The 24,852-nt window shown below is 39.5% G+C and overlaps 1 protein-coding gene across 1 annotated transcript; it reads right to left on the bottom strand.

The window, feature by feature from the left end:
- Nucleotides 1-237: 237 nt before the first annotated feature.
- Nucleotides 238-5,654, bottom strand: LOC122903591 (BTB/POZ domain-containing protein 2-like). The gene is made up of 3 exons (XM_044244396.1): nucleotides 5,619-5,654; nucleotides 826-1,044; nucleotides 238-692 (listed from the first exon to the last, which is right to left on the bottom strand). Exons 1-3 carry the CDS (start codon nucleotides 5,652-5,654, stop codon nucleotides 384-386), a joined length of 564 nt encoding a protein of 187 aa, XP_044100331.1. The 3' UTR covers nucleotides 238-383.
- Between the last annotated feature and the right edge of the window lie 19,198 nt (nucleotides 5,655-24,852).

Genomic DNA, 24,852 nt, shown 5'->3' with positions numbered 1-24,852 from the left:
ACCCAGAATGCATTGCCGTGTGCCGGGGGTGGGGGGGTGGGACAGAACATGAGACGGGGCCCTGGCCAAAGCCCATGGGAAGGACGTTGGTCAGGCAGCCCCGAGCTGCAGGGACAGCGTGCAGGGCTCCCACGCCCCAGGACCCAGCGGCCCCTCCGCTCAGGGCGGGTCCAGGCCGGCCCTGCCTCCCGACACCCTCAGGAGGGCCTCCCAGCTCCTGCCCGGCTCCTCGAGCAGGCAGCCAGGCTCCCCTCAGGGAGTGACCCTCTCCTGACGCCCAGAAACGTGGCAGGGAGCGCGCCCACAGCATGGGGGCCGCGGGGGGCACGACCTGGGACAGGGGGTGGCCTGCTGGCCTCAGGTGGCTTCGGGGGCCTGGGGGCCTAGGTGTAGAAGATGACCTCGGGGATCTGGCCGTCCTCCACGGACGTGCCGTTGTTGTTCCCGGCCGCGTAGCAGAAGGTGAAGCACGCCTTGGCCCCTGTGGTGGGGGACTCGTGGGTCACCTTGCGCAGGCCCTTGGTGCCGTAGTGGGAGTCCGGGCCCTTGAGCGTGGCGCAGGCCGTGTAGTTGACGTTGGGCAGCACCTCCACCGGCTCCTTGAACATGACTCGGAAGGTGCTGGCGGAGCCGTCACAGCTGAAGCCCGTGTCGTTCTGGCCCAGGACAGTGTTGCTGTCCGTGTGGATGATCTGGGGGGGCGGGGGGAGCGGGCGCTGCTCACCAAGGCCCCCTGTGCACCCCCCAAGACCCCACGGAGGCCCAGAGTCGGCCCGTGCCCCCACGAGTTGGCTGATGGGGGGGGGCGGGCCACGGGGTGGGCACCTGGATGTTCACTTGGTAATCCGTGGGCCCGTGGATGGAGCCGTAGAGCCCAAAGCCAACCACGAAGATGCGCTTGTTGACCGAGAACCTGATGCGGTCGCTCGTCCCGCTGTAGCCCCAGCGGCTCTCCACCTGTTGGAAGCGGCTGATGCTGCACTCCTTCCCGCGGAGGCAGCAGCGCGGCCGGTCGATGAAGTCCACGCGCGGCTTCCCACATATCTTTTAAACTCAACATATCAAAACTAGAATAGTATTTTATAACTAATCCTCTAGTTGTTAGCTCTGCCAATGTCCAATCATTCTGAAAGTCCTGCTATATTTCTTCTTTGCATACTCCACTCCTTGACCTCCAAACAGTCAGACTCTTGTAGATGCTAATTTCTTCACATCTTGCGTATCTGTTCCTTTTAATTTCACTGCCATTTGCCTGAATTTAGTCCTTTATCACTTTTCACCTGGGTTCCTGCAACAATCTCCTTTCTATCTATCCCCATTTCAATCCATCTTCTGCACTGCTCCTAGGCGTCTCTTTGGAAAATATAAATCAAATAAGTCAAGCAGAGAGAGTCAATTATCATATGGTTTCACTTATTTGTGGAGTGTAACAAATAGCATGGAGGACAAGGGGTGTTAGAGAGGAGTAGGGAATTTGGGTAAATTGGAAGGGGAGGTGAACCATGAGAGACTATGGACTCTGAAAAACAGTCTGAGGGGTTTGAAGTGGCGGGGGGGGGGGGGGGGGGGGGGGGAGGTTGGGGTACCAGGTGGTGGGTATTATAGAGGGCAGGGCTTGCATGGAGCACTGGGTGTGGTGAAAAAATAATGAATTCTGTTTTTCTGAAAATAAAATAAATAATAATTTTTTAAAAAATCTCATCACCTCACTTTCCTACTTAAAATAATTCACAAGTTTGCTTTTACTCAAAAAGTAAATTCACTTCAAGATGTCTTGCTGACTAACCTTTAGCCTAATATCCTACCAATTTGCCTCACGACCTTCTCTTTCAGTCATTTCCAATTACAAGTAATTTGCCAAACATCACGTTGTGTTACACTTAGGTACTTTCAAACATATCCCTCATTTGAAAAAATCTTCTCTTCATCTTCTGTTAGTACTAAGTCCTGGACCTTCCTTGCAAACACTATCCTAACATCTGTGGCAAACTTCCTATGTACTTCCAAAGCAGCCTAACTACACCACACCTATACTCACTTATCATACTGCCCTCACTTGATCCTACACCCCCTCCAACTACCTCCCCATCTCTCCGCTCTCCTGTATAGCAAATCATCATAAAATTGTTGATAACCACTGTCACCCCTTCCACTCTTCCCTTATCTCTGGAACACATTTAAATTGGTTTTTTCATCTTGAATATTCTAGCAAAATAACTCTTGACAAAGTCACAAATGTTCTCAACATAGCCATGAATAGCGGTGAACCCTCAGTCCTCATCTTACTAACCTAGAATGGTTGTAACATTTGATAAAAATCAATCATTCCTGGGATGCCTGGGTGGCCCAGTTGGTAAAGCATCTGTCTTTGGCTCAGATCACAATCCCAGGGTCCTGGGATCAAGTCCCACATCAGGATCCTTGCTCAGTGGAGAGCCTACTTCTACCCTTCTACTTACCCTCTGCCTGCTGCTCGCCCATTTGTGCTCTCTTCCTCTCTCTCTCTCTCTCTGACAGATAAATAAATAAATTCTTTTTTTTAAAAATGGACCATTCCTTCTCTCTTGGAAGACTTTCTTCTCTTGACTTCTAGTCAGCACTTTGTTCTCCTGTCTACTGGCAGCTACAACTTCATCCCCTTTGTTGCTTCTCCTCATTAGCCTGATCTCAAAAACCTGAAGTACTATTTTCTGTGTTCCATTGACTCACTTTCTAGGTGATGTTATCAGTCTCACACATTAAATTACACCTGTAGGGATAGCAGTGCCAAAATATGAATCCCATCCCAAACATCTATACTGAACTCTAGACTAGAATACCCAACTGACAACTTAACACATGCACTTGAATGTCTAATAGGCATCTTACCAAACTCCTTCAGCAATGTTCCATTTTCAGTAAATAGCAATATCATCCTCTAGTTGCTCAAGGAAAAAACCTTGGAGTCATCCTTGAGTCCTCTTTCTCTCACACCTTACATTCAATCCACAAGAAAATCTTGTAAGACCTGCCTTCAATTCAACAATCTAACTGCTTCCTACTCATCATCCTGGTCCGCTCACTCTGTCTCACTTGGATTATGTAACAACCCCCCACTGGTCTCCCAGCTTCCATCTCATTTCCCTTCATACAACAACCTAAGTGATTTAAAAAGGAAAAAAAATTATATTATGTCTCTGCTCAAAAATTATTTCCAGACCTCCAAATTATTCCCATATCAGAGATATTACAGTAATTTATAAGACCCTACATAATCTAGCCCCTGCACTATCTCCCTAAAGTCACCTCCAACAACTCTCCCCAGTACTCCATTCCAACTACACTGGCCAAGATGGTCCTTTACACCTGATGTTTCCCCTTCTAGTATGTTCTTCCTGAGGATATACACATGCTCACTCTCTCACTTCTTCTCATCTTCTCCACCCTCTCAAAGTGGGCTTTTCTGACTATTATCAATTGTAATTGTCACTATCTCCTGTACTTTGTTTCTTGTTTTACCTTCTGTCTTATTCCATCAGAATGTAAGCTCTATTTCATTCTATTTTACTGCTGTATCCCTAGCACTAAAATAATACGAAGCATTCAATAGATATTCAATAAATCAAAAGGATTTAAATACTACTTAACTTATGTGTCTCCCTCATTAGAATCTATGCTCTTTGAAAAGAAGGACCACATCATAGTCAACTTTAAATCCCCTTTGCCTAATATTACACCTCATAAATTCAATCTAATCATGAATAAATGACTGAATGAGTATACAACTCAACTGCAAGCATGAGAATGTCCCATGGCTAGCAAAAAGATGATACTACCAGCCAAGGGAAAAGAGAAAATTTGCTCCTGAGATAATCTTGGCTCCAGAGGTGGAGCCAAGGAAACTTGGCCAATTAAACTCAGCCAGTTAATTGTAACTTCCCATTCCCTTAGCCACAATGATGGTTTCAGACATGGATCTCCATCAGAGCCATGGCTTCCAGGACAAAGACAAGTGTTTTGTCTACTAGAACATAAAGTGAGAGGCTTTAGCCTGAAGTCTCTGCTACCACCACCTTGCGACTATATGGGATGTTAGACTGAAGAAAACGCCACAGGGAACAGACCAGGAGATAGAGAAACCAAAACCTGAAGGTGTTGTTTTAACTCTGAATTCAGTATTGCCTAAATATCTACTCCATAGACTTCTAAATTACAGGAATAAATATATACCATTTTTGAAAAAACTGGTTTGAATTCAGTTCTGTCACTTTCTGTAGAAAAAAAAGTACTGATTGATTCAGGATCTTTAAAAAATTAGGTTCCTGTGCCCCTATGCCAGATATTCTGATTGTTTTTGTCTAGACCATGGAATCTATATTTTCATGAGTTTCCCAGAAGTACCCATCAGGTTCTGAGTTGCAAGCAGCAAACCAAAGTCTAGCAGAACTAAAGTGAAAATATCTATTAAAAGGACATTAGACACCTTACAAAATAAATAGGTCTGGAAAATCAAACTTGGAGCTACAGAGCAAGAAATGAAGGCCAAAATTATGTTACCAAACTTAACCCATGAAGCAGTCACAACTAATGCCAAAGAACACTAAACACTATGGGTTGCACAACTGCCTCCAGTAATTCAGTAATGGGGAACAAGTGCCTCCAGTAATTCAGTTATGGGGAACTACCATCATCCCTAACATTGCTGCCACTACTACCCTGTAAATTCAGTCTTGTTGCAACTACTACTGCAAACCAGTCCACTGCCACTGCCACTGCCAAGCCAGAAGGTTGATGTTGCTCCTATTACTATTGCTATGAGAAAGCCAGAAAGATTTTTCTGTGACCCTCTCTCCTTTATATCCCTAGCTCCTCTGAATCCCATGAGAACTTTCTAATTCTTGAAAAGAAAACAAGTTCTGCCTTACAATGATACTCATAACTGGCGAAGCCTCTAATCGTTTTCTACTCTATTTTGGTCTGAGAATGGAATTTAGAAGCAACCAACCATGAAGTAGAGTCAACCAAAAGAAGTCATTTATTCTGCCAATAAGCAAGCCACAAGGAAGCCTATTCTTTGCTTGGGGGTCCAGCATATATTTTATGCCACTGGCATTATTTCCCTTTTTCTCATATCAAAAGGCATTACAAATATTCTGTTCAGACAGATCAAATATACCATTTTGATCAAATGGCTAGAACAATCCAGGCTTACAAGTGATTTTACTAATTTTTTCTTCAAATTCCTCATAGAATTAATAGTCCATACAACCCACTAATCTAATACTCACATACTAAAGATTAAAACCACCTGAAAGAAATTTAATTTAGTGACATGTTCCAGGCATTTAACATAATACATGGCATACTCACCAAAAAGCTATTAAGGAGAATTTTCTGTAATCTTATAGTACGATTAAACATCAAAAATCTTTCTCTGTAACTCCCTCTCTCTTTAGTATGAGAATGAAAGATTTTTCTCTCCTTCCACATGGACATTTGTCCTCAGCAGTTCTATTCAAATTATTCCAGTCAAGCAATCAGTCCCCTCTCTAATGATCCACTGATTTGCTCTACTCTGTCTGTGTTCCCTCATGGTCTCTGACAGGGCTCTGGGAAAACAAACAAACAAACAAACAAACCTTTTCATTAAACTCAACATGAAGCATGGCTGGCATGCTCCCTGCTTTGTCAAACATGAAACTGTTACCCAATAGCAGACATGCTGAAAATTCTCAGGTGATGGGTCAGATCAAGAATGAAGACTTTTCTGGCTCTCTTGCCACAATGAAATCTGTTTCTCACTGTGGCCCCTGGATAGCTGATGCAGTCCCAGAAGAGCTATCTTCCCTGCCATCCTGCTTTAGGCAAGCAGTCCCACATGCTGATTAGTAACCTGCAGGCGCTTCCTTGATCACTGACAATATTTTTGACTACGACCTCTACCTCCGCTCTATACCTCATTTATATACTGCCACAGTACCATTGGTAGAAGCTGTTGCAATCCACCTTTCCTCTTTGACAGTTTATTTCAGTGGCTCCCACACACAGCTAAGGCTCTGAGTCATTTTCTGTATGTTTTTCCACTGCATGACCTCAGGGAAAGGCTTTGCAAGTGTTTGATGATGGGGCTTTTACCCACACCTTAGCTGGATTCTCTTGGAACACTGCTAGAAGGTTTCCCTCCTGAGCACTGAAATTATGCCAACCCTTTGTCCTTTTTCTCATCTTGCTCTTTGACTCCTGGGCCTTCCCCAGAAGCTTTGTTTAGGTTATGTTACCTCATGTGCAGTTAGTTTTACAGTTCTTTTCTGGTAGCAAAAGCGGAATGTAGGTCTCTTTTATCTAAAGAACTAAACCTCCTTTAAAATCTATAAGCCTTGAATCTACTCTACAATGAACAAATTTCATATGTGCTTTTTTTTAAAAAAGATTTTATTTATTTATTTGACAGAGAGAGAGAGAGATCACAAGTAGGCAGAGAGGCAGGCAGAGAGAGGGGAGGAAGCAGGCTCCCTGCCTAGCAGAGAGCCCGATGCAGGACTCAATTCCAGGACCCTGAAACCATGCCGAAGGCAGAGGCTTAACCCACTGAGCCACCCAGGTGCCCCTCATATCTGCTTTAATCAAATTACAGGACATATAAGATTTATCAAATTATAGAAACAGAAGGATCTGAGAGACTTCCCTAGTTGTTTTTTCCTTACAAAAAAACAGAGATTTAGAGAGGTAGGTTATTTTAAAAAACAAACAGCTTGCTAAACAGATCTGGAACAAGAACTCAAGTTCAGGGATCATTCTTCTCTATTATGCTTTTTCTTCTAAAAAAGAAAAAGTTTCCACATGGAAACTTTCTGTTTAAGATAATCATTGCATGTAGTTACTTAATGCGTGTTTTAACGGGAGGGAATGAAGAAGAAGATTTACATCAATACTTTACACAACAGGGTGGTAGGCTGAGTATCCCAAAGAGATCCACATCCTAATCCATAGAACCTGTGAATATGTTCTCCTACATTACAGAAGGAACTTTACAGATGTGATTAAGTTAAGGATCTTTAGATGGAGTGATTATTCTGGATTATGTGGGTGGACTCAATGTAATTACAAGGGAACTTATAAGTGAATGATGGAGGTAGTACAATACAACTTGATGGTAGACTATCATAACTTAAAAATGCATGATAGAAACACTAAACAACCACTAAAAAATAAAACAACAAATACAGCAAAATAAAACAAAAAAAATTTAAATATGCAATTAATTCAAAAGAAGGTCGGGGGGGGGAGGAGCAAAAACCATATGGAAAAAGTAGAAAACAAATAGTAACACAGAGCAACATACGGCTTCAGAGACACCATCAAGCATGCCAACATATACATAATGTGAGTTCCAGAAGGAAAGGAGAGCAAGAAAGGAGCAGAAAGAATATTTGAAGAAATAAGGGCTGGGACAACTTCCCAGATTTGAGGAAAGATATGAACCTTGACATTCAAGAAACTCATCAAAGTCCAAGTGATAAACTTCACATATAGGATAAGATCCACATTGACATGGTATAATAAAATTGTTGAAAGCCAAAGACATAGAAAGAATCTTGACAGCAGCAAGAGAGAAGTAATTTGTCATATCTAAGGGATCCTTGAAAAGATTAATAGCTAATTTCTTGTTAGAAGCCACAGAATCTAGAAGGTATTGAGATGGCTTATTTAAAGAGCTAAAAGGGGTGGGGAAACCTGCCAATAAAGAATTATACATTTGGTAAAACTATCTTTCAAAATTGAAGGAGAGGGGCACCCGGCTGGCTCAGTCTGTAGAGCATGCATCTCTTGATCTTGGGGTCATGCGTTCAAGCCCCACGTTGGACACAGAGATTTCTTTAAAAAAAAAAAAAACTAAACTAAAAACAAAAAACACTAAGCAAAAGAAGCCAGACACAAATGTAAGGGCCTATTTAACCAGAGCGATTCCATCCGGTTGAACAGTGATTTTGTTTATGCAATAAAACTTAAACTGCCCCTGCCCCCCCCCCAGCCCAGGGGAACTTACTTAAAAGCAAGTCCCAGAAACCAGTCCCAGGTAACAAAGCCCAAATACAAGGGCGGGTCAGGTCAGGTGGAGATAACGGCCAAAATGCAGGGATGAGTTGGGTCAGGTGGAGACAGCCAATCAGTAGAGCGTGCATACTGTCTCCCTAGCTACCAAGGAGTGTGAGCCCCACCTTTTGGGTGCCTTTTGGGCGCCAATTCTGACCAAGGTGATAGGCTAGTTCAAATAGCTACTATAGAGTAAATTGTAATTCAATTGGCCACCCGTGTGTGACCTAGCATGACTGTGCAGCTTTCTCTGTGTGTTACAATCTCATTGGACACCTGTGTGTGGCCAGACCCAACCACATGGCCTTTGCTCTATAAAAGTTAGTCTGTGAGGCAGGGAGGGGTCGCCTCTTGGTAAGAGACGGCCCTGACCGGTCAGTTTGATTCTTGATGCTTGGCACGAAATAAAGCTTTGCTTGACCTTTGCTTTGTATCAGTCTTGCTCCTTTAATCATGGACCCATTATTGGGGGACCTTTCACAAACAGTATATATTCTATGATTTCATTCTTGTGAAGTTCAATAATGAATAAACTATTTAAAACTTTTTAAAGTGGGCGCCTGGGTGGCTCAGTGGGTTAAGCCGCTGCCTTCGGCTCAGGTCATGATATCAGGGTCCTGGGATCGAGTCCCACATCAGGCTCTCTGCTCAGCAGGGGGCCTGCTTCCTCCTCTCTCTCTGCCTGCCTCTCTGCCTACTTATGATCTCTCTCTGTCAAATAAATAAATAAATAAATAATCTTTAAATAAATAAATAAATAAATAAAATAAAACTTTTTAAAGTAAAGAAGAAATTAAGACACTTTCAGATAAACAAAAAGCTGAAAAAGCTCATCAATAATAGCAACAATAATATATTGTTATATATAACATTGTTATATATAACAATAATAATATATAATTATAAAATATATAATTATATAACAATATAACATTGTTATATATAACAATAATATATTGTTATATAATTATATAATTGTTATATAATATTAGCAACAATATTAGTAGGTTGGCCCTACAAGAAATACAAAAGGGACTCCTTCTTACTCCTTCAGTAACTAAAGCTATATAAAGAAATAAAGAACTCTAGTAAAGTTAACTACATCCATAGGTAAATGCAAGTGGCAGTATTATTTTATTTTTGGTTTGTAACTCCTCTTTTTTTCCTATAGGATATGCCAAAATTAAATAAAAATTCAAGTTTATTTAAAAGGCCAGAGTCATGAAAAATGATTATAATTCCATGTTAATAGGTACACAATGGATAAAGATAAAATTTGTGACAATAACATAAAGGAAGCAAAGCTGTACAGGAGCACAATTTGTTTGTTTGTTTAAGATTTTATTTATTAATTTTTGAAAGAGCAAGAGATCAAGAGAGGGAGCATGAGTTGCAGGGAGGGGGCAGGCAGAGGAGAAACAGACTTCCCGTGGAGCAGGGAGCCTAACTCGGGACTTGACCCCAGGACCCTGGGATTATGACCTGAGCTGAAGTCAGATGCTTAACCAACTAAGCCACCCAGGTGCCCAGGAGCAGTTTTTTATGGTATTGAAACTAAGTTGGTATCAATTCAAACTATCGTGTTATAAATGTAAGATTGTTAATTATAATTCTCATGGTAACCACTATGAAAATAACTATAAGTCTATACATAAGAGGAAATAAGAGGAGAATCACATGATACAGTAGAAAGAAAAGATCAAACACAAATGAAGGCAGTATTAAAGGAACTGAGAAACAAATATATATATATAACAAATATATATATAACAAATAATATATATATATATGAGACACAGAAAAATGACAGACATATATATATATATATATATATGAGACACAGAAAAATGACAGATGTAGTTCTTCCTTATCAGTAATCACTTTAAATATAAATAGGGTAAATTTGCCAATAAAAGACAGATACTAGGGGCGCCTGGGTGGCTCAGTGGGTTTAGCCGCTGCCTTCGGCTCCAGTCATGATCTCGGGGTCCTGGGATCGAGTCCCACGTCGGGCTCCCTGCTCAGCAGGGAGCCTGCTTCCCTCTCTCTCTCTCTGCCTGCCTCTCTGTCTACTGTGATCTCTCTCTGTCAAATAAATAAATAAAATCTTTATTTAAAAAAAAAAAAAAAGACAGATACTGCCAGAATGTATTAAAAGTAAAGAGAAAATGATCCAACTAAGTGCTGCCTATAGGGGACTCACTTTAGTCAGAAAGAGAGAGAATTCTGGATCATTTCAGCATAATAGTTTAGAAAAAAAAGTAGGAAGCAGTAGAGTAAACAGAAATAGTCGCGGATGAGGCAGGAAAATCAGAAAAGCCAAGTGATGAACAAGTTTTAAAGAGAAAGCATCAACTTCTTCAAAGACGATTTCTGTCTTTTCTTCCCACGTCTTGTTTAGGACATTTTGTTGACTGGCTTTCCTTTCTCTGGATAATGGCATTTATAAAGAAAAACTAATTTCAAATGCTGATATTCAGGAGGTAATGATTCATCTTGTTTTAGGAGGCCTCCTTTAGGAAAATGAAATACTCCTTTAACAAAGCTGCTTTGATAGCTAAATAGGTGGAAAGGAAGAGAAGAAAAATTATAAACAGGTCCATCAGAAGCAACAGAGATGAAAATAACCCTTTGAATATAAAGGTAATATAGCTCCTAAATCAAAACTTCTTCCCCAACAGCATGACGGTTCTTACTCTTTTCTTAACTCCCAACCATCATCAGACCTCTTTCCCTGTTATCCCTACTTGCACTTCTCCCCTATAACACAAAAGATGTTATAATTCCCTTTCCCACTTCAAAAACATGAAACTTCCACATGGAATTTATTTGCTATTTATGGCATTGTCATTTTTTTGTTATATTAAGTTCTATTTCTTTGGGGGTAGGGTGTGAGGCAGGGGGTTGGGGGTTGGTGGGAGGAAGAAGAAAGGAATTAGAGAACAGAGAGGCATAAAATGAAGCCATCTGAAAGCCAGAACTCTCCAAGAAAGCTAAGCTGGTTAATTCTTTAAGTCGATCTTCTCGATCTCTTTTCCCTTGGTTTCTTCAGTGTGCCTCCTTGCTTACACCATTTGGATTAAGTAATGAGGAAAAAGGAGTACAGAAGAAGGTACATAAGAAATATTTTACAATATGCTGTCAAATCACAAAAAGGGCAAGATAGTCTTCGTTGTGTCACAAAAGATAAATAAGCTTCAAAAACCGCATATGGTCTATAGCCCTATCTAGTACAGTTTGAGAACCCAAAATTAATAGTATTTATCAGCTTACCTGCATATCCCAACTGCTAACTCAAGCACAGTTTCTGTTTTGACCCTAAGATCACATAGCTTTTATTCATTTAGACTCAGGGAACTCCTACAGCCCTGAACAGGGTTTACTGAAGTAATCTCTCCTGTCTCTGCCTTATCTCCATTATAAATCGAAGGTGTCTTTGGAGATAGATGGATAGGTACCAAGTTATCTGGCTTAGCTTCGCCATACAGGCATCTGGGGAATTTCTCCTGATAATACGTTAAGAACAAAGGAGTCCCAAAAGTACAGAGGACATATGCAAAGGTATGTTTCACCAGTCTTGGTTTTTCTGCCCAACATATGCCACTATTCCCAAAATGCCAAAGGAAAAACAAGAGTTACCCAGAGAAAGAACAAACTTGGAAAGAAATTGGAAAAATTATGGTTTATCAAGATAACAGGGGAAAAGCACACACTCTAGCTGTGTAAGAAATTGCCTAGCAAGACACATGCTGAGGATACCTAACATGAGTTGGAGAAACATCCTGAATCAACAAATTGCAAGTAACACTATTATTATCAATCTCACCGATAATTACCGAACTTTTTTGGTATGGTATCTGGACTCTAATAATACAGTGAGGTGGATAAAGACAGAAAGAAAACATGGGCAAGAGGAAAAACAGGGCAAATAGCTACTTAGAAGATAAAACTACTTGCATGAAGCAGGAGTCTCGGAAGACTCTGTCTGAAGCAGTCACACCGCAATACACACCAGGAGCAGGACTTTATTTCTGATCGTTCTCTCAGTAGGTCCAAAATTCCACAGTGATATTGGTAGTGTGATCATCTGAACGAGCTGAAACTTTCATTATACCACAGCAAAATGACACCCACACACATCGGGTCCAAAAAGCCACTAGGGCACCAGAGAGAATGGAGGTGTGGGGTCCACGTTATCTAACCTGAGTTAGGTTTGTTATTCTACTTTCATGATGTAAACTGTTCAGATACATTTATTTAGTTTTCCTTCTACAAAATAAAAAATGAAAAGTGATCATGTCAGTGATGTTAAAATAGCTCAGAAGTACCTACTTAGCCTTTTTCATTTCAGCTGTTTTCAACGGCAATACGCAAATACGGCTGATCTGTGAAGAACGAAAATCATTAGCAGCTGGGTTGCCCTGTGTCAGTCATGAAAATGTTCTTCTCAAACCTTTTGTTGTGAGAGCATAATTGACTGACAGACTCAGATCCGGTCCCTCTGGATCCACCACTGCATTTGCCCTGAGGCCACACTTCCCGTGGCCAACTCCCAGCCAATGGCAGCACAGCAGAGGCACTGAGGCAGGCTCGTTCTGGCAATACACAGGACTCCTTGGTGAATGTGATCTCAGGATTCCCCATCAATCTGGCCAAACGTTTCCTGGCACTGAACCGCCCTCTGAGACACTTCCTACTCAGTCCTCTGTCCTTCCCTCTCTTCTACACAACCTGAAGAACTTTCCCCACCTTCTCCTGCTCACTCCCCCATAGATCTATTTCTTGGAGAACCTGAACTAACGCACTTGGAAAACCTGAAGGACTATAGGAGAAAAGATCTGCATTTCCAAAGCAATCAGAATGTTTTAAAACTTTACGAGGGCACAGAGACTTATTTATTTTTATTGCAGTGAAGTTAACCTGTTTAGCAAAAGCAGAGTCTGAAGATGACTAAGAAAATAAACCTGGAACAAAATGCTTTGTATCTTAAGATTTGCATAGAACATAACCGGAGCACAAAGGGGCAAATGTGGCCTCAGTGCCCAGGTAAACATGCACTGTGCCGTTGCTGCCAGTCCCACAAATGGGATCTGCCCAGAGCTGGTCTTACTTGTGTTCCTAACTTGTCTGAAAATGTTTAGAGATTGTCATTCCTGGATCAGCACTTTTACTTTGGGTTTTGGTGCCAAAAACACCTTTAATTTTGTGGTTTCCATTCAACTGCTATTGACTGGGCTGTTGATTCATACAACCTCACCCACAGAATAATAAATGGTTTGCCAGTTCTGGTGGAGTAAACCTAGATTGGAAGCCATAGTTTGGTGGACCCCGCTCAGATGAGTCAGGTTCTCCCAGGTTTGTGGTTGACTTAACCTAAAATAAAGTGCAACGATCTATTCATTTTCCAGATATGTCCAGGATTCTAGGAGTGGTCCAAAGTTGATTTGGATGCATGTAAGGTGTGGTTTTCTGAGACTCACCCAGAACATAGGGATCCTAGAGTTATTCTCATTCTTCGTGACTAATGTGTCTGTACTTCCATTTCCTAAGGGATATAAATAAACCTTCCCTTTGAGAAGGTTGTGATGCTTTATATATTTATATAAAATGGCTTGAACTCCTTAATTAGGATTAAGGTAAAAAGTTCTCATATGCACCACTTTTAATTTTAGGACAAAGAATTTGATCATACCTTGAGGCTTAGTTCATTAGGTTTTCTCAACATAATTGTTCTTATCTATACTTAAGTCTCTTGAATGAACTTTTTTTTGGCACATTTTATTTTATTTTTCAGGGGTGTGGGCTATGCCCAACATCTCTGGCAGCAGTATCCAGCACTGTGATGGATATTTAATAAATGTATATCAAACTTGCAGGAAGCAATGTGGCAAAATGAAGAAGTCATTGACAGAATCCTAAGACTATGGTTCAAGTTCCAGCAGTACTGCTAATGCACTATGGAATCTTCCATAAATCACTAGGCTTTAATTTTTTCTTCTGAGCATTAGAACATTGGTGTTAATCATCTCTTAAATAACATGCAGGTCTGTATAAAAAAAAAAAGAAAGAAACCTATCACAATTTATGAAGTTGTTACTCATTCTAATGAGGAGTTACTTCAAAAAATAAGAAGACATATGGAGACATTTATAAGTAAATACTTTTATATTTTATTTTTCTCAAAATCTGTAGTGCTTTTTAAAAGACATCGTGGTAGGGATGCCTGAGTGGCTCAGTTGGTAAAGCATCTGCCTTTGGCTCAGGTCATGATCCAAGGGTCCTAGGCTCAGGTCATGATCCTGGAGTCTCGGAATCCAGCCCTGCATGGGATTCCCTGCTCCTCAGGGAGCTGGCTTCTTCCTCTCCCTCTGCCTGCCACTCCCCCTGCTTGTGTTCTCTCTCTAGCTCTCTTTCTCCCTCTGTGAAGTAAATAAATAAATAAATCTTTAAAAAATAATAAAAAAAATTAAGAGACACTGCAGTATAATTCCAAGAGTGCCAGACCTGTGTTTTAAATTTTTTTTAAGATTTTATTTATTTATTTGACACACAGAGATCACAAATAGGCAGAGAAGCAGGCAGAGAGAGAGAGGGGGGGAGAAGAGGCTCCCCGCTGAGCAGAGAGCCCGATGTGGGGCTCGACCCCAGGACCCTGGGATAATGATCTGAGCTGAAGGCAGAGGCTTTAACCCACTGAGGCATGAGGTGCCCCCAGACCTGTGTTTCAAAAATGGATTTGCTACTAACTAACTGCTTTGGTGGGTTTGGGTAACTCATTTCACATTTGTAGGACTCAGTTTTCTTATTTGTAAAGTAAGGGGTGTTAGGTTAGATTAATTCTAAAGACCTTTCTTATGCAACCTAAAGCCTATTCCAACCCAATAGTCTAAAATTCTTCCAGGTGACATTTTCAAATGTCTGCTTTTTTTTTTTTTCCTGATTACAGAGGCAATAACTGTTCATTTACATATTCAAAAACCCCAGAAATATATCAATATATCAAGTAAAAACTTAAGAGTCCACCATAATGCTTTTCTTTGTAGATTAGTGCTACCAGCTGGGCACATAATTTTTCAAATTTTTGATATATTTAGATGTATTATTATTATTACTATTATTTTACAAAATAAAAGCATATCATGCATGCTTTTGTGGTATTTGTTTCTTCATTTAATAATATATAATGAACATCTTTCAGTTGAATATACATACCTCTATCTCATTCTTTTTCATAATTCTTTTCCATTGAATTATTTCCAGTTTATTTATCTATCTCCAATTGATGAAAATTTAAATTGTTTTAAAATTTTTAGGGACACATGGGTGGCTTAGTAAAGTATCTACCTTCAGCTCAGGTTATGATCTTGGGGTCCTGGGATAGAGTCCTGTCTCTCTTTCTTTCTCCCTTGCTCTTGCTCTATCAAATAAATAAATAAAATCTTTAAAAAAATTTTTTTATAATGAGCACCTGGGCCACCTATAGGTATCTTTGTTCATCTATTATTGTACAACTTTGAAAATATTTTATTATAGTAAATTCCAAAAAACAGAATTTCTGGATGAAATGGTACAATCTCATATGTAGAGTCAAACTTCTCTCCAATGAAGTGTTAACAATTTATACTCCCACAATGTATGCAGTAAGAATACCAGGTGGTGTTCAGCATGTTAATCCAGTTATACCACAAGGCAAGAATTGGGCCTTGCCTCAAAATAAATCTAAATCTAAACTAGTGCTGACGTAAGGATATACCCTTAATTTGGTTATGGTGGGCCTGCCACCAGGTATTTTACAGGTGGTCCAGAAAGTGAACCAGTGCCAATGCATGGAAATTCTAGCTCAATAGGACAGAAGTTTCTAGCATCAGAATTTCACCATTAAGAAAAAGTGCATTCTGTCTTAACTAGTGAGTTCTGAGTCACTTTATTATAGATTGTGTTCAACTGAAGGCTGGATGACTATTCTCAAATAAGTAATTAGATCTGATGATCTCTAACATTTCCTTCAGATGCTGAGGCTCAAGGATACCCAGATTTGAAGGACAAGAATTGGGGTTAAAATCTTCCACAGGCACTGTCTCTCTAACCTATTTCATGTCAGAATATCAATTTTTATATTCTCTTAGTCCTCCATATTTGATTATGTCATTGGGTTAATTTTTGTAAGTTTAGATAACTACCTCTTTCAGAACTCAACGTTAAAATTTCTAGTTCCATTCAATTATTCAACAAGTATTTGTTGAGCCCTTACTATGTGCCAGGCAGAGTACTAAGTAAGGATCCAACAGTGAACAAAACAGACAATTCCAGCTCGTGGAATTTATGGAGATCAACATATGCTATACTTGCAGACAGCCATAAAACATTTGTTTTAACTGACTATAAAATTGATCAGATAGGCTGTCCAAGAAATCTATGTTCATTAAAAAAAAAAAAAAAAAATTCAGAGGGCGCCTGGGTGGCTCAGTTGGTTAAGCAACTGCCTTCAGCTCAGGTCATGGTCCCAGAACCCTGGGATCGAGTCCCACATCGGGCTCCCAGCTCCATGGGGAGTCTGCTTCTCCCTCTGACCTTCTCCCCTCTCATGCTCTCTCTCTCTCTCTCAAAATAAGCAAAATAAAAAAATAAAAAATAAATCAGAAACATGTGACCAATATTTTTAAACCATTTCTCACTACTGATTCTCTTCAGTAAACATAAAGAAAAACAGAAAGCAGAAATAATTACCTGAACATTTGAGGTCAAGTTAAGAGCCATCATAATTACCTAATCTAAAAGTAAAACAAACAAAAACACATTTACTCTGATTGTCTAGGAAATTGCATCTGTGTTCCTTTTTCACCTATGGATCTTAAAAGGGCCCAAATCCTAAGATTAGAAACCTCTGAATACTCTAAGAACTTGATGACACCTCTGGCCCCAAGACTAACATGAAATCTCCCATCAGAAATGTTCTAGAAACAAGAGAAAACAAGGAGAGAAAGATCCACTTGGGCTTGGGCTGAACTGTATGTGTTTATGATGAAAACTGCCAAGTAGACCACACGTGTCAAGGGGATAAACACCATAAAGAGATTTCCCAAAGAAATCCCTGTGCCAAAACTCTTAGGTAAAAATATCATTATCTCAGGGCACATTCCTCTCCTATCAAGCATGCATGAGCAGAATGTTTCCTGTTGAAAGCTCATTCTGAAAATGAAATGCAGTTCCATGGCAAGCCTGGCTTCCTATGAAGGCAGAACAGAGTAAACAAAATAATTCTTACTTTCAGTTACATTTCTTTATGATTTTAGGTAGGATCTAGAGTGTTCAGAGAATAGGAATCCTTTGAGAAATTTGGGCCCTTTGAGATATAGTGATACCAGTTACACTTGGCCAAAGGTTTTTAAATCTCATTTCAAAACACTAAGCCAGGAAATTTGTATAGTGCAGGAGCTTAAATAAAAAATCTGGCAATGATTTCTCTATAAAATTCTCAACCTGCCATCAGTACAAAACATTACCTTATATCCTATGATCTAAATGTGTCCCTGACTACATGTAACTAATTGGTAAGGTCACAGCAGCCACCATGATTTCTCTCCTAAAATTTGAAGGTTAACTCATTTGATGTTTCATTATCACTCTACATATTAATTTTATCACACTCAAAGAGAATTCTGTATCCTGGTGTAGAATGTACACTATGATTGTTTTTACATTGCAACAGAAGAAATGGCCGATCTTGGACCATTTTGACTTAGTAAAACAGCAATTTCACATGATTCAACTCAAGCAAGATCTCATCTTTCTAGGCTTCAATCTTCGTGCTTGCTTCGGCAGCACATATACTAAAAATAGGCTTCAATCTTCATCTGTAACTTGAGGACTTCTTTTTTTTTTCTTAAGATTTTATTTATTTATTTGACAGAGAGAGAGAGAGAGCACAAAAGTGGGGGGGCGGGCAGTAGACAGAGGGAAAGGGAGAAGCATGCTCCCCACTGAGCAGGGAGTCCCACATGGGGCTCAATCCCAGGACTCTGAGATCATGAACACTCACATATATGTTATACTTTCAATTACATTTAGTTTTCAAAATATTTTCTTTTTTTTTTAAGATTTTATTTATTTATTTGACAGAGATCACAAGTAGGCAGAGAGGCAGCAGAGAGAGAGGAGGAAGCAGGCTCCCTGCTGAGCAGAGAGCCCGATGTGGGGCTCAATCCCAGGACCCTGGAATCACAACCTGAGCTGAAGGCAGAGGCTTTAACCCACTGAGCCATCCAGGAGTCCCGTCTTTTTTTTTTTTTTTTTAAGTAGGCTCCACACTCGATGTGGAGCCCAAAGCAATGCTCAAACTCATGACCCTGAGATCAAGACCGAGCTGAGATCAAGAGTCAAATCCTTAACCAATTGTTCCACCCAATTTTCTAATTGGCCTTGAGACTTTCGTTGACACAAGGACCTTTTTTTCCACCAAAAATGAGGCTTGAACTCATGAACCCAAGATCAAGAGTCACATACTTTATGGACTGAGCCAGCCCCCTCCACCCAAGGATTATTTAGAAATCATTAAATTTCCAAGGATTTTGTGATTTACCTTTGTTATTTCTACTGTGGTCAGAGAACTATTTTGTATGACTTCAATTATTTTATATTTATGAAGATCTTATGTCTTATGAACCTGGATATGGTCTATTTGGTGAATGTTCCTTATTCATTTGAAAAGAATATATATTCTACTGTTATTGGATTAACATAGTCTAGAAATATTAGTTCATACAGTTGTTCAGTTCTTCTACAGCTTTGATGATTTTCTGCCTATTAGTTTTATTACTGAGAGAAAAGCATTGAAGTCTCAAATACAATTGTAAATTTACCTACTTCTTTCAATTTTGTCCATTTTTTACTTTAAGTATCTTGAAAGTCTGTTATTAGGTACATACACATTTAAAGTTTTTATGTCTTCTTAGTGGATTGACTCTTCTATTATTATGCAATGTCTATCCCTGGTGATTTTGTTAGCTCTGAAGTCTACTTCATCTCATATTACTATAATTATTCCAGCTTTCTTTTGATGAGTGTTTGCATGATATGCTTTTTTCTTTTACATTTAACTTTTCTGTATAATTATACCTGAAGTAAGTTTCTTGTAGATAGCAGATAGTTGGGGAAGGTCTTTTTAACCATTCTGATTATCTTTTAATTGGTGTGTTTAGACCATTCACATTTTTTTAAATTTATTTTCAGCGTAACAGTATTCATTATTTTTGCACCACACCTAGTGCTCCATGCAATCCGTGCCCTCTATAATACCCACCACCTGGTACCCCAACCTCCCACCCCCCGCCCCTTCAAAACCCTCACATTGTTTTTCAGAGTCCATAGTCTCTCATGGTTCACCTCCCCTTCCAATTTCCCCCAACTTCCTTCTCCTCTCTATCTCTCCATGTCCTCCATACTATTTGTTATGCTCCACAAATAAGTGAAACCATATGATAATTGACTCTCTGCTTGACTTATTTCACTCAGCATAATCTCTTCCAGTCCCGTCCATGTTGAGACAAAAGTTGGGTATTCATCCTTTCTGATGGAGGCATAATACTCCATAATGTATATGGACCACATCTTCCTTTATTCATTTGTCCATTGAAGGGCATCTTGGTTCTTTCCACAGTTTGGCGACCGTGGCCATTGCTGCTATAAACATTGGGGTACAGATGGCCCTTCTTTTCACTACATCTGTATCTTTGGGGTAAATACCCAGTAGTGCAATTGCAGGGTCATAGGGAAGTTCCCTAACCAAAGAGGTAAAGGATCTGTACTCGAGGAACTACAGAACACTCATGAAAGAAATTGAAGAAGACACAAAAAGATGGAAGACCATTCCATGCTCTTGGATTGGAAAAATAAACATTGTTAAAATGTCTATACTGTCTAGAGCAATCTATACTTTTAATGCCATTTAGACCATTCACATTTAATACAATTATTGATGTATTTGAATTTAGGCCTATCATTTTATTAGCTTACTCTTTCTTTGCTATGTTTTTTCCTTCCTCTCCAGCCTTTCCCTTCCTTCTTTTGGGTTATTTGAGTACTTTTATGTATTCTATTTTAATTTATCCATGTGCATTTGTTTTGTTTTGTTTCATTGTTTTACTTTTTCTCTTTGTATAGTTTGTGTGTTGGTCGTTGTAGGTATTACAGCGTACATATTAAATGTTTCTCATTCTAATTAGAACCAGTATTTTGCCACTTCAAATGCAGTGTAGAAATTTTTCCACAATATAGATCACTTAACCCTCCCAACCTCATGTTGTAATTGTCTGTGTGTTATATCTACATACATTGAAAACCCCATCATATACTGTTACAGCTTTTTCTTTTTCTTTTCTTAAGATTTTATTTATTTATTTGACAGACAGATCACAAGTAGGCAGAGAAGCAGGCAGAGAGAGGGGGAAGCAGGCTCCCTGCTGAGCAGAGAGCCCCATTCGGGGCTTGATCCCAGGACCCTAGGATCATGACCTGAGCTGAAGGCAGAGGCTTTACCCGACTGAGCCACCCAGGCGACCCACTGCTTTTGACTATCAATAATACCTTGACTAACTGAAAAGGAAAAAATTGTCCATTACATTTAACCTGATATTTGCCATTTATATTGCTCTTCCTTCATTCCAGATGCTCCAAACTTCCCTCTGGTATTGCCTCCTTTCTGTGTTAAGAATTTCAACTAATAATTCTTTTAAGACAGGTCTATTGGTGATACCTTCTATTAGTTTCTCTATATCTGAGAATGTTTTTACTTCACCTTCATTCCTGAAGGATATTTTCATTGGATGAAAAATTCTGGTTGACAATTCTTTTCCTTCAGCATTTTAAAAATGTCCCATTTTCTTCTAGTCTGTATAATTTTTTTAAACTTATTTGAGAGAGAGAAAGTGAGAGAGAGCACAAGCAGGGGAATTAGGAGGGGCAAAAGGAGAGGGAGAAGCAGGCTACCCACTGAGCATGGAACCCAATACAGGGCTCAATCCCAGGACCCCAGGATCATGACCTGAGCCAAAGGCAGGTGCTTAACTGACTGAACTACCCAGGCACCCCTTGCCTGTATAATTTTTAATGAATAACTGTAGTTATTTGAATAATACATATTTTGTATCTTGCTTCTTTCAAAATATTTTGTCTTTAGTTTTTAGCAGTTTAATTGTGATGTGTCTAGGCATAGATTTATTTGGGTTTGTCCTGGTTAGGATTCACTGAACTTTTTGAATCTGTAGGTTTGACAACATGGATGAACCTTGAGGACATTATGCTAAGTGAAATAAGCCAGTCACAGAAATACAAATACTACATACTTCTACTTAATTTAATTCATAGAAATTCATAGTCAAATTCATAGACTCAAATAATGGAATGCCAGTTTCTAGGGGCTGGGCACAAGAAAAATGGGGGTTACTAATCAACAGGCATAATGTATCAGGTAAGTAAATAAGTTCTAAAGATCTGTTGTAACAACACTGTTGTATAGACAACAATAATGTATTAGTTGTATACTTTATAACATTCTCTCTTTTTTTAAGATTTTCTTTATTTATTGACAGAAGGAGAGATCACAAGTAGGCAGAGAGGCAGGCAGAAAGAGAGGGGGAAGCAGGCTCCCTGCTGAGCAGAGAGACCAATGCACGGCTCGGTCCCAGGACTCTGAGATCATGACCTGAGCTGAAAGCAGAGGCTTAACCCACTGAGCCACCCAGGCGCCTCTACTTTATAACATTCTTAAGTCTGTACATCTCGTGTTATGTTCTTACCACAATAAAATATTTATTTTTTAAAAAGAAATGTATGCTCTTACCTCTTTGAACATATTTTGCTGGGTAATTCCAGCAGCTATGACACATTAGCATCTGTCAATTCTCAGATTGCTCAGATTGACTAGCCTCTGTCAATTTTCATGCAAGTTGAGAAACCTGGTGTTCAGTTCCATTCCATGTGTGTGCCACCCAATGATCATTCTGAGACTTGGGCTGTGGCCTATCCTGTAGTTCAGTTCTCAGTCTTTAGTATGCTGTTTAGGACCAGATCCATGCATACACAGCTCTAGAATGAGCCCAAGAGTTCATAGACAGCTTTACAGTTTTCTTCTCAGATTCCACTTTCTCTATTATGTCCCTGGTATGTCTGGGTATCCTGGGGCTCCCTTTTCAATTATCTGGTCAGGAAGCTGGACTTCTCTCCACACTTCCTGAGGTTGATCCTTCAGTGGGGTCAAGTAGCGAATAACAGAAAAAGAGGGGAAAAAAATCAATATTTACCTCACTCTTTTGGGACTACTTCTCCAGTAAGAGAGAATTGTTCCTCTCCCTCAGTCTTAGTTGCTGAGGGCCCCACTGCTTCTCTTCTTGCTGCCGCTGCCACTACCATAGCATGATTGCCTAAGGGCTGGAGCACACAAGAATGGAAGGAAAAGAGATTCAGGGGCGCCTGGGTGGCTTAGTGGGTTAAAGCCTCTGCCTTCGGCTCAGGTCATGATCTCAGGGTCCTGGGATGGAGCCCCGCATCGGGCTCTCTGCTCAGTGGGGAGCCTGCTTCCTCCTCTCTCTCTGCCTGCCTCTCTGCCTACTTGTGATCTGTCTGTCAAATAAATAAATAAAATCTTTAAAAAAAAAAAAAAGAAGAAGAAAAGAGATTCAAAAGAGGAAAAGGAGGAACAGGAAACCCCCCTCACTTTTTCAGGGACTCCCTCTGCACCCTGGCGGTGTCACCACTTTCTCAGCCCCTCTCGCTATTCCCCCCTCCCTTTTTTTTTTTTTTTTTTTTTTAATCAACTGATCGTTTTTCTGTTCCTTAAGCTACTACTAGAGGTTTTCTCCTGGAACTCATTCTGTCCCTCTCGATGCTTGTTTCTTGATTTGGGGTTACCTTATGTTCAGGCTGGAGGTTACCAGAGGATAAGAAATGGTGATCTCATCCTATTTGGTGGTGTTTTGAATTCTTTTCTTCTACCATCTGCCTACTTACTCGTTACCTTTCAGAGTCCTTACATGCATTCTGTCAAGGTTTTATAGATGAATTTAAAGGGAGAGGTAAGGTAGAATTGCTTGCTCCATCTTACCTACAACCATAAACCTGGCAGGCATTTGCAAAGATTGTGCCTGCACCTTCAAAGGATTAAAATTGCAGTACTGCTTCCATTAAGCTGCTGTTTGGTTTTTTTTCCATTTGCCTAACTATAAGTAAACTAGTTCAACCACATGTTATCCATTGACTTACCAGAGGTATGTTTATTTTCAGAAATCAGAAGCATTCTCACCAATAATTTCCAAAAATATTTAGCCATGTGCTTTCTACTTCCTCTGCTGTTTTCTACCTTATTAGGCTGACAGACTATAAAACAATTAACTATATGAAGACAAAATTTGTATTTAGAAAAAGAAATAAGAGTACTGCATTGCTTGACAGCAATTTGAATCCCTGACTGGCTGGACCATTTGATTATGCTATTTAAAGCAACAAACGACAGGATAAAGAGTCCCAATATACCAAAGACTAGCCAACTGAATGGCCGCTGACACAAATAAAGAACTATTTTTAAAGAACATCTGTGCCATTAATATTTTGAACCAATCCATAATGATGAATCATTTAAAGAGATTTTTCTATTTATATGCCTAGTTTTACAATGTTACTTACATTTTTTAAGATCATTATGGTCTTTCATAAAATAAAATTTTTATGAAAGAAATATAGGCAGGAGCCACTTCTCCCAAAAGGCATATGTCTTGTACACCCAAATAGAATGCTAATTCTTTGTAAGCAGAAATAATATCTTTGTTAATATATATTATAGGGCTAAGCATAACATCAGGCAAATGGAATTGTCAAGGATAAAAAAGAATATGGATTATTAAGCCTAGACATTAAAGAAGACACATAAAGACAAACCACACAGAAACAGCTGACAGGAATAAATTTCATATATCTCAAGTCACAATGGAATTATCTAAAAGTGGGGAGGAGTAGTTGAATGAAAATCACCTACTGCCTTAAGGATATATGGTAGGAAAAGAAGAGCTGCTACAAATGAATATATCTGGATTTTCAAGGAATAAGGAGAACAAAATTTAAGATTCTATCTTATCATATTAATTTGATAACAGCTTAATAAAACTTATATTCACAGACTTTTAGAAGTTAGAAATAACAGCACATTTTGATCATGTAAAGCATTCCTCCTTATTCAGTAAAACTTTGATGGACAGCACAGATCTAAAATGAATTTGTACAAAGCTTTCCTAAGGACCCCTCTCATTTCACATGTAAAAAACAAAGCTTTAAATGAAGACAACAAATATACATTGTTTGTCCCATAGATATGTACAGAAATATAATCTTTTCTAAAATGCCAGAAAGGATAGGATGGGTATCCACCAGTTACTCAAATTGAAGGTAAGAACATGATCTCAGCAAGAATGGACATGGAAGGCCCACAAATAACTGGGCAGGCTGAGATCACAACTTGTTAATTTAGGGTTTTTAGAATGAGCTAGCAACTTGATCCATAGATAGGAAGCTAAGACTTATAAAGGGTCTGTCTGTTTATAAGCAGAGTATTACACACAACACACACACACACACACACACACACACACACTACACAGATGCCTCTTTGTAAAGCTAATGAAGACATCTGCTTCTACACCAACCTAGTTATTAGAGTTCAACCATTTTATTTTTAGGATTTCCTCAGTACCCAGAATGGTGCTCTACATATAATAAATTCTCATTTTAAAAGAA

The sequence above is a fragment of the Neovison vison genome, chromosome 3, assembly GCF_020171115.1.
Source record: "Neovison vison isolate M4711 chromosome 3, ASM_NN_V1, whole genome shotgun sequence".
Lineage (NCBI taxonomy): Eukaryota > Metazoa > Chordata > Mammalia > Carnivora > Mustelidae > Neogale > Neogale vison.
This window is presented reverse-complemented; position numbering and strand designations above follow the sequence as displayed.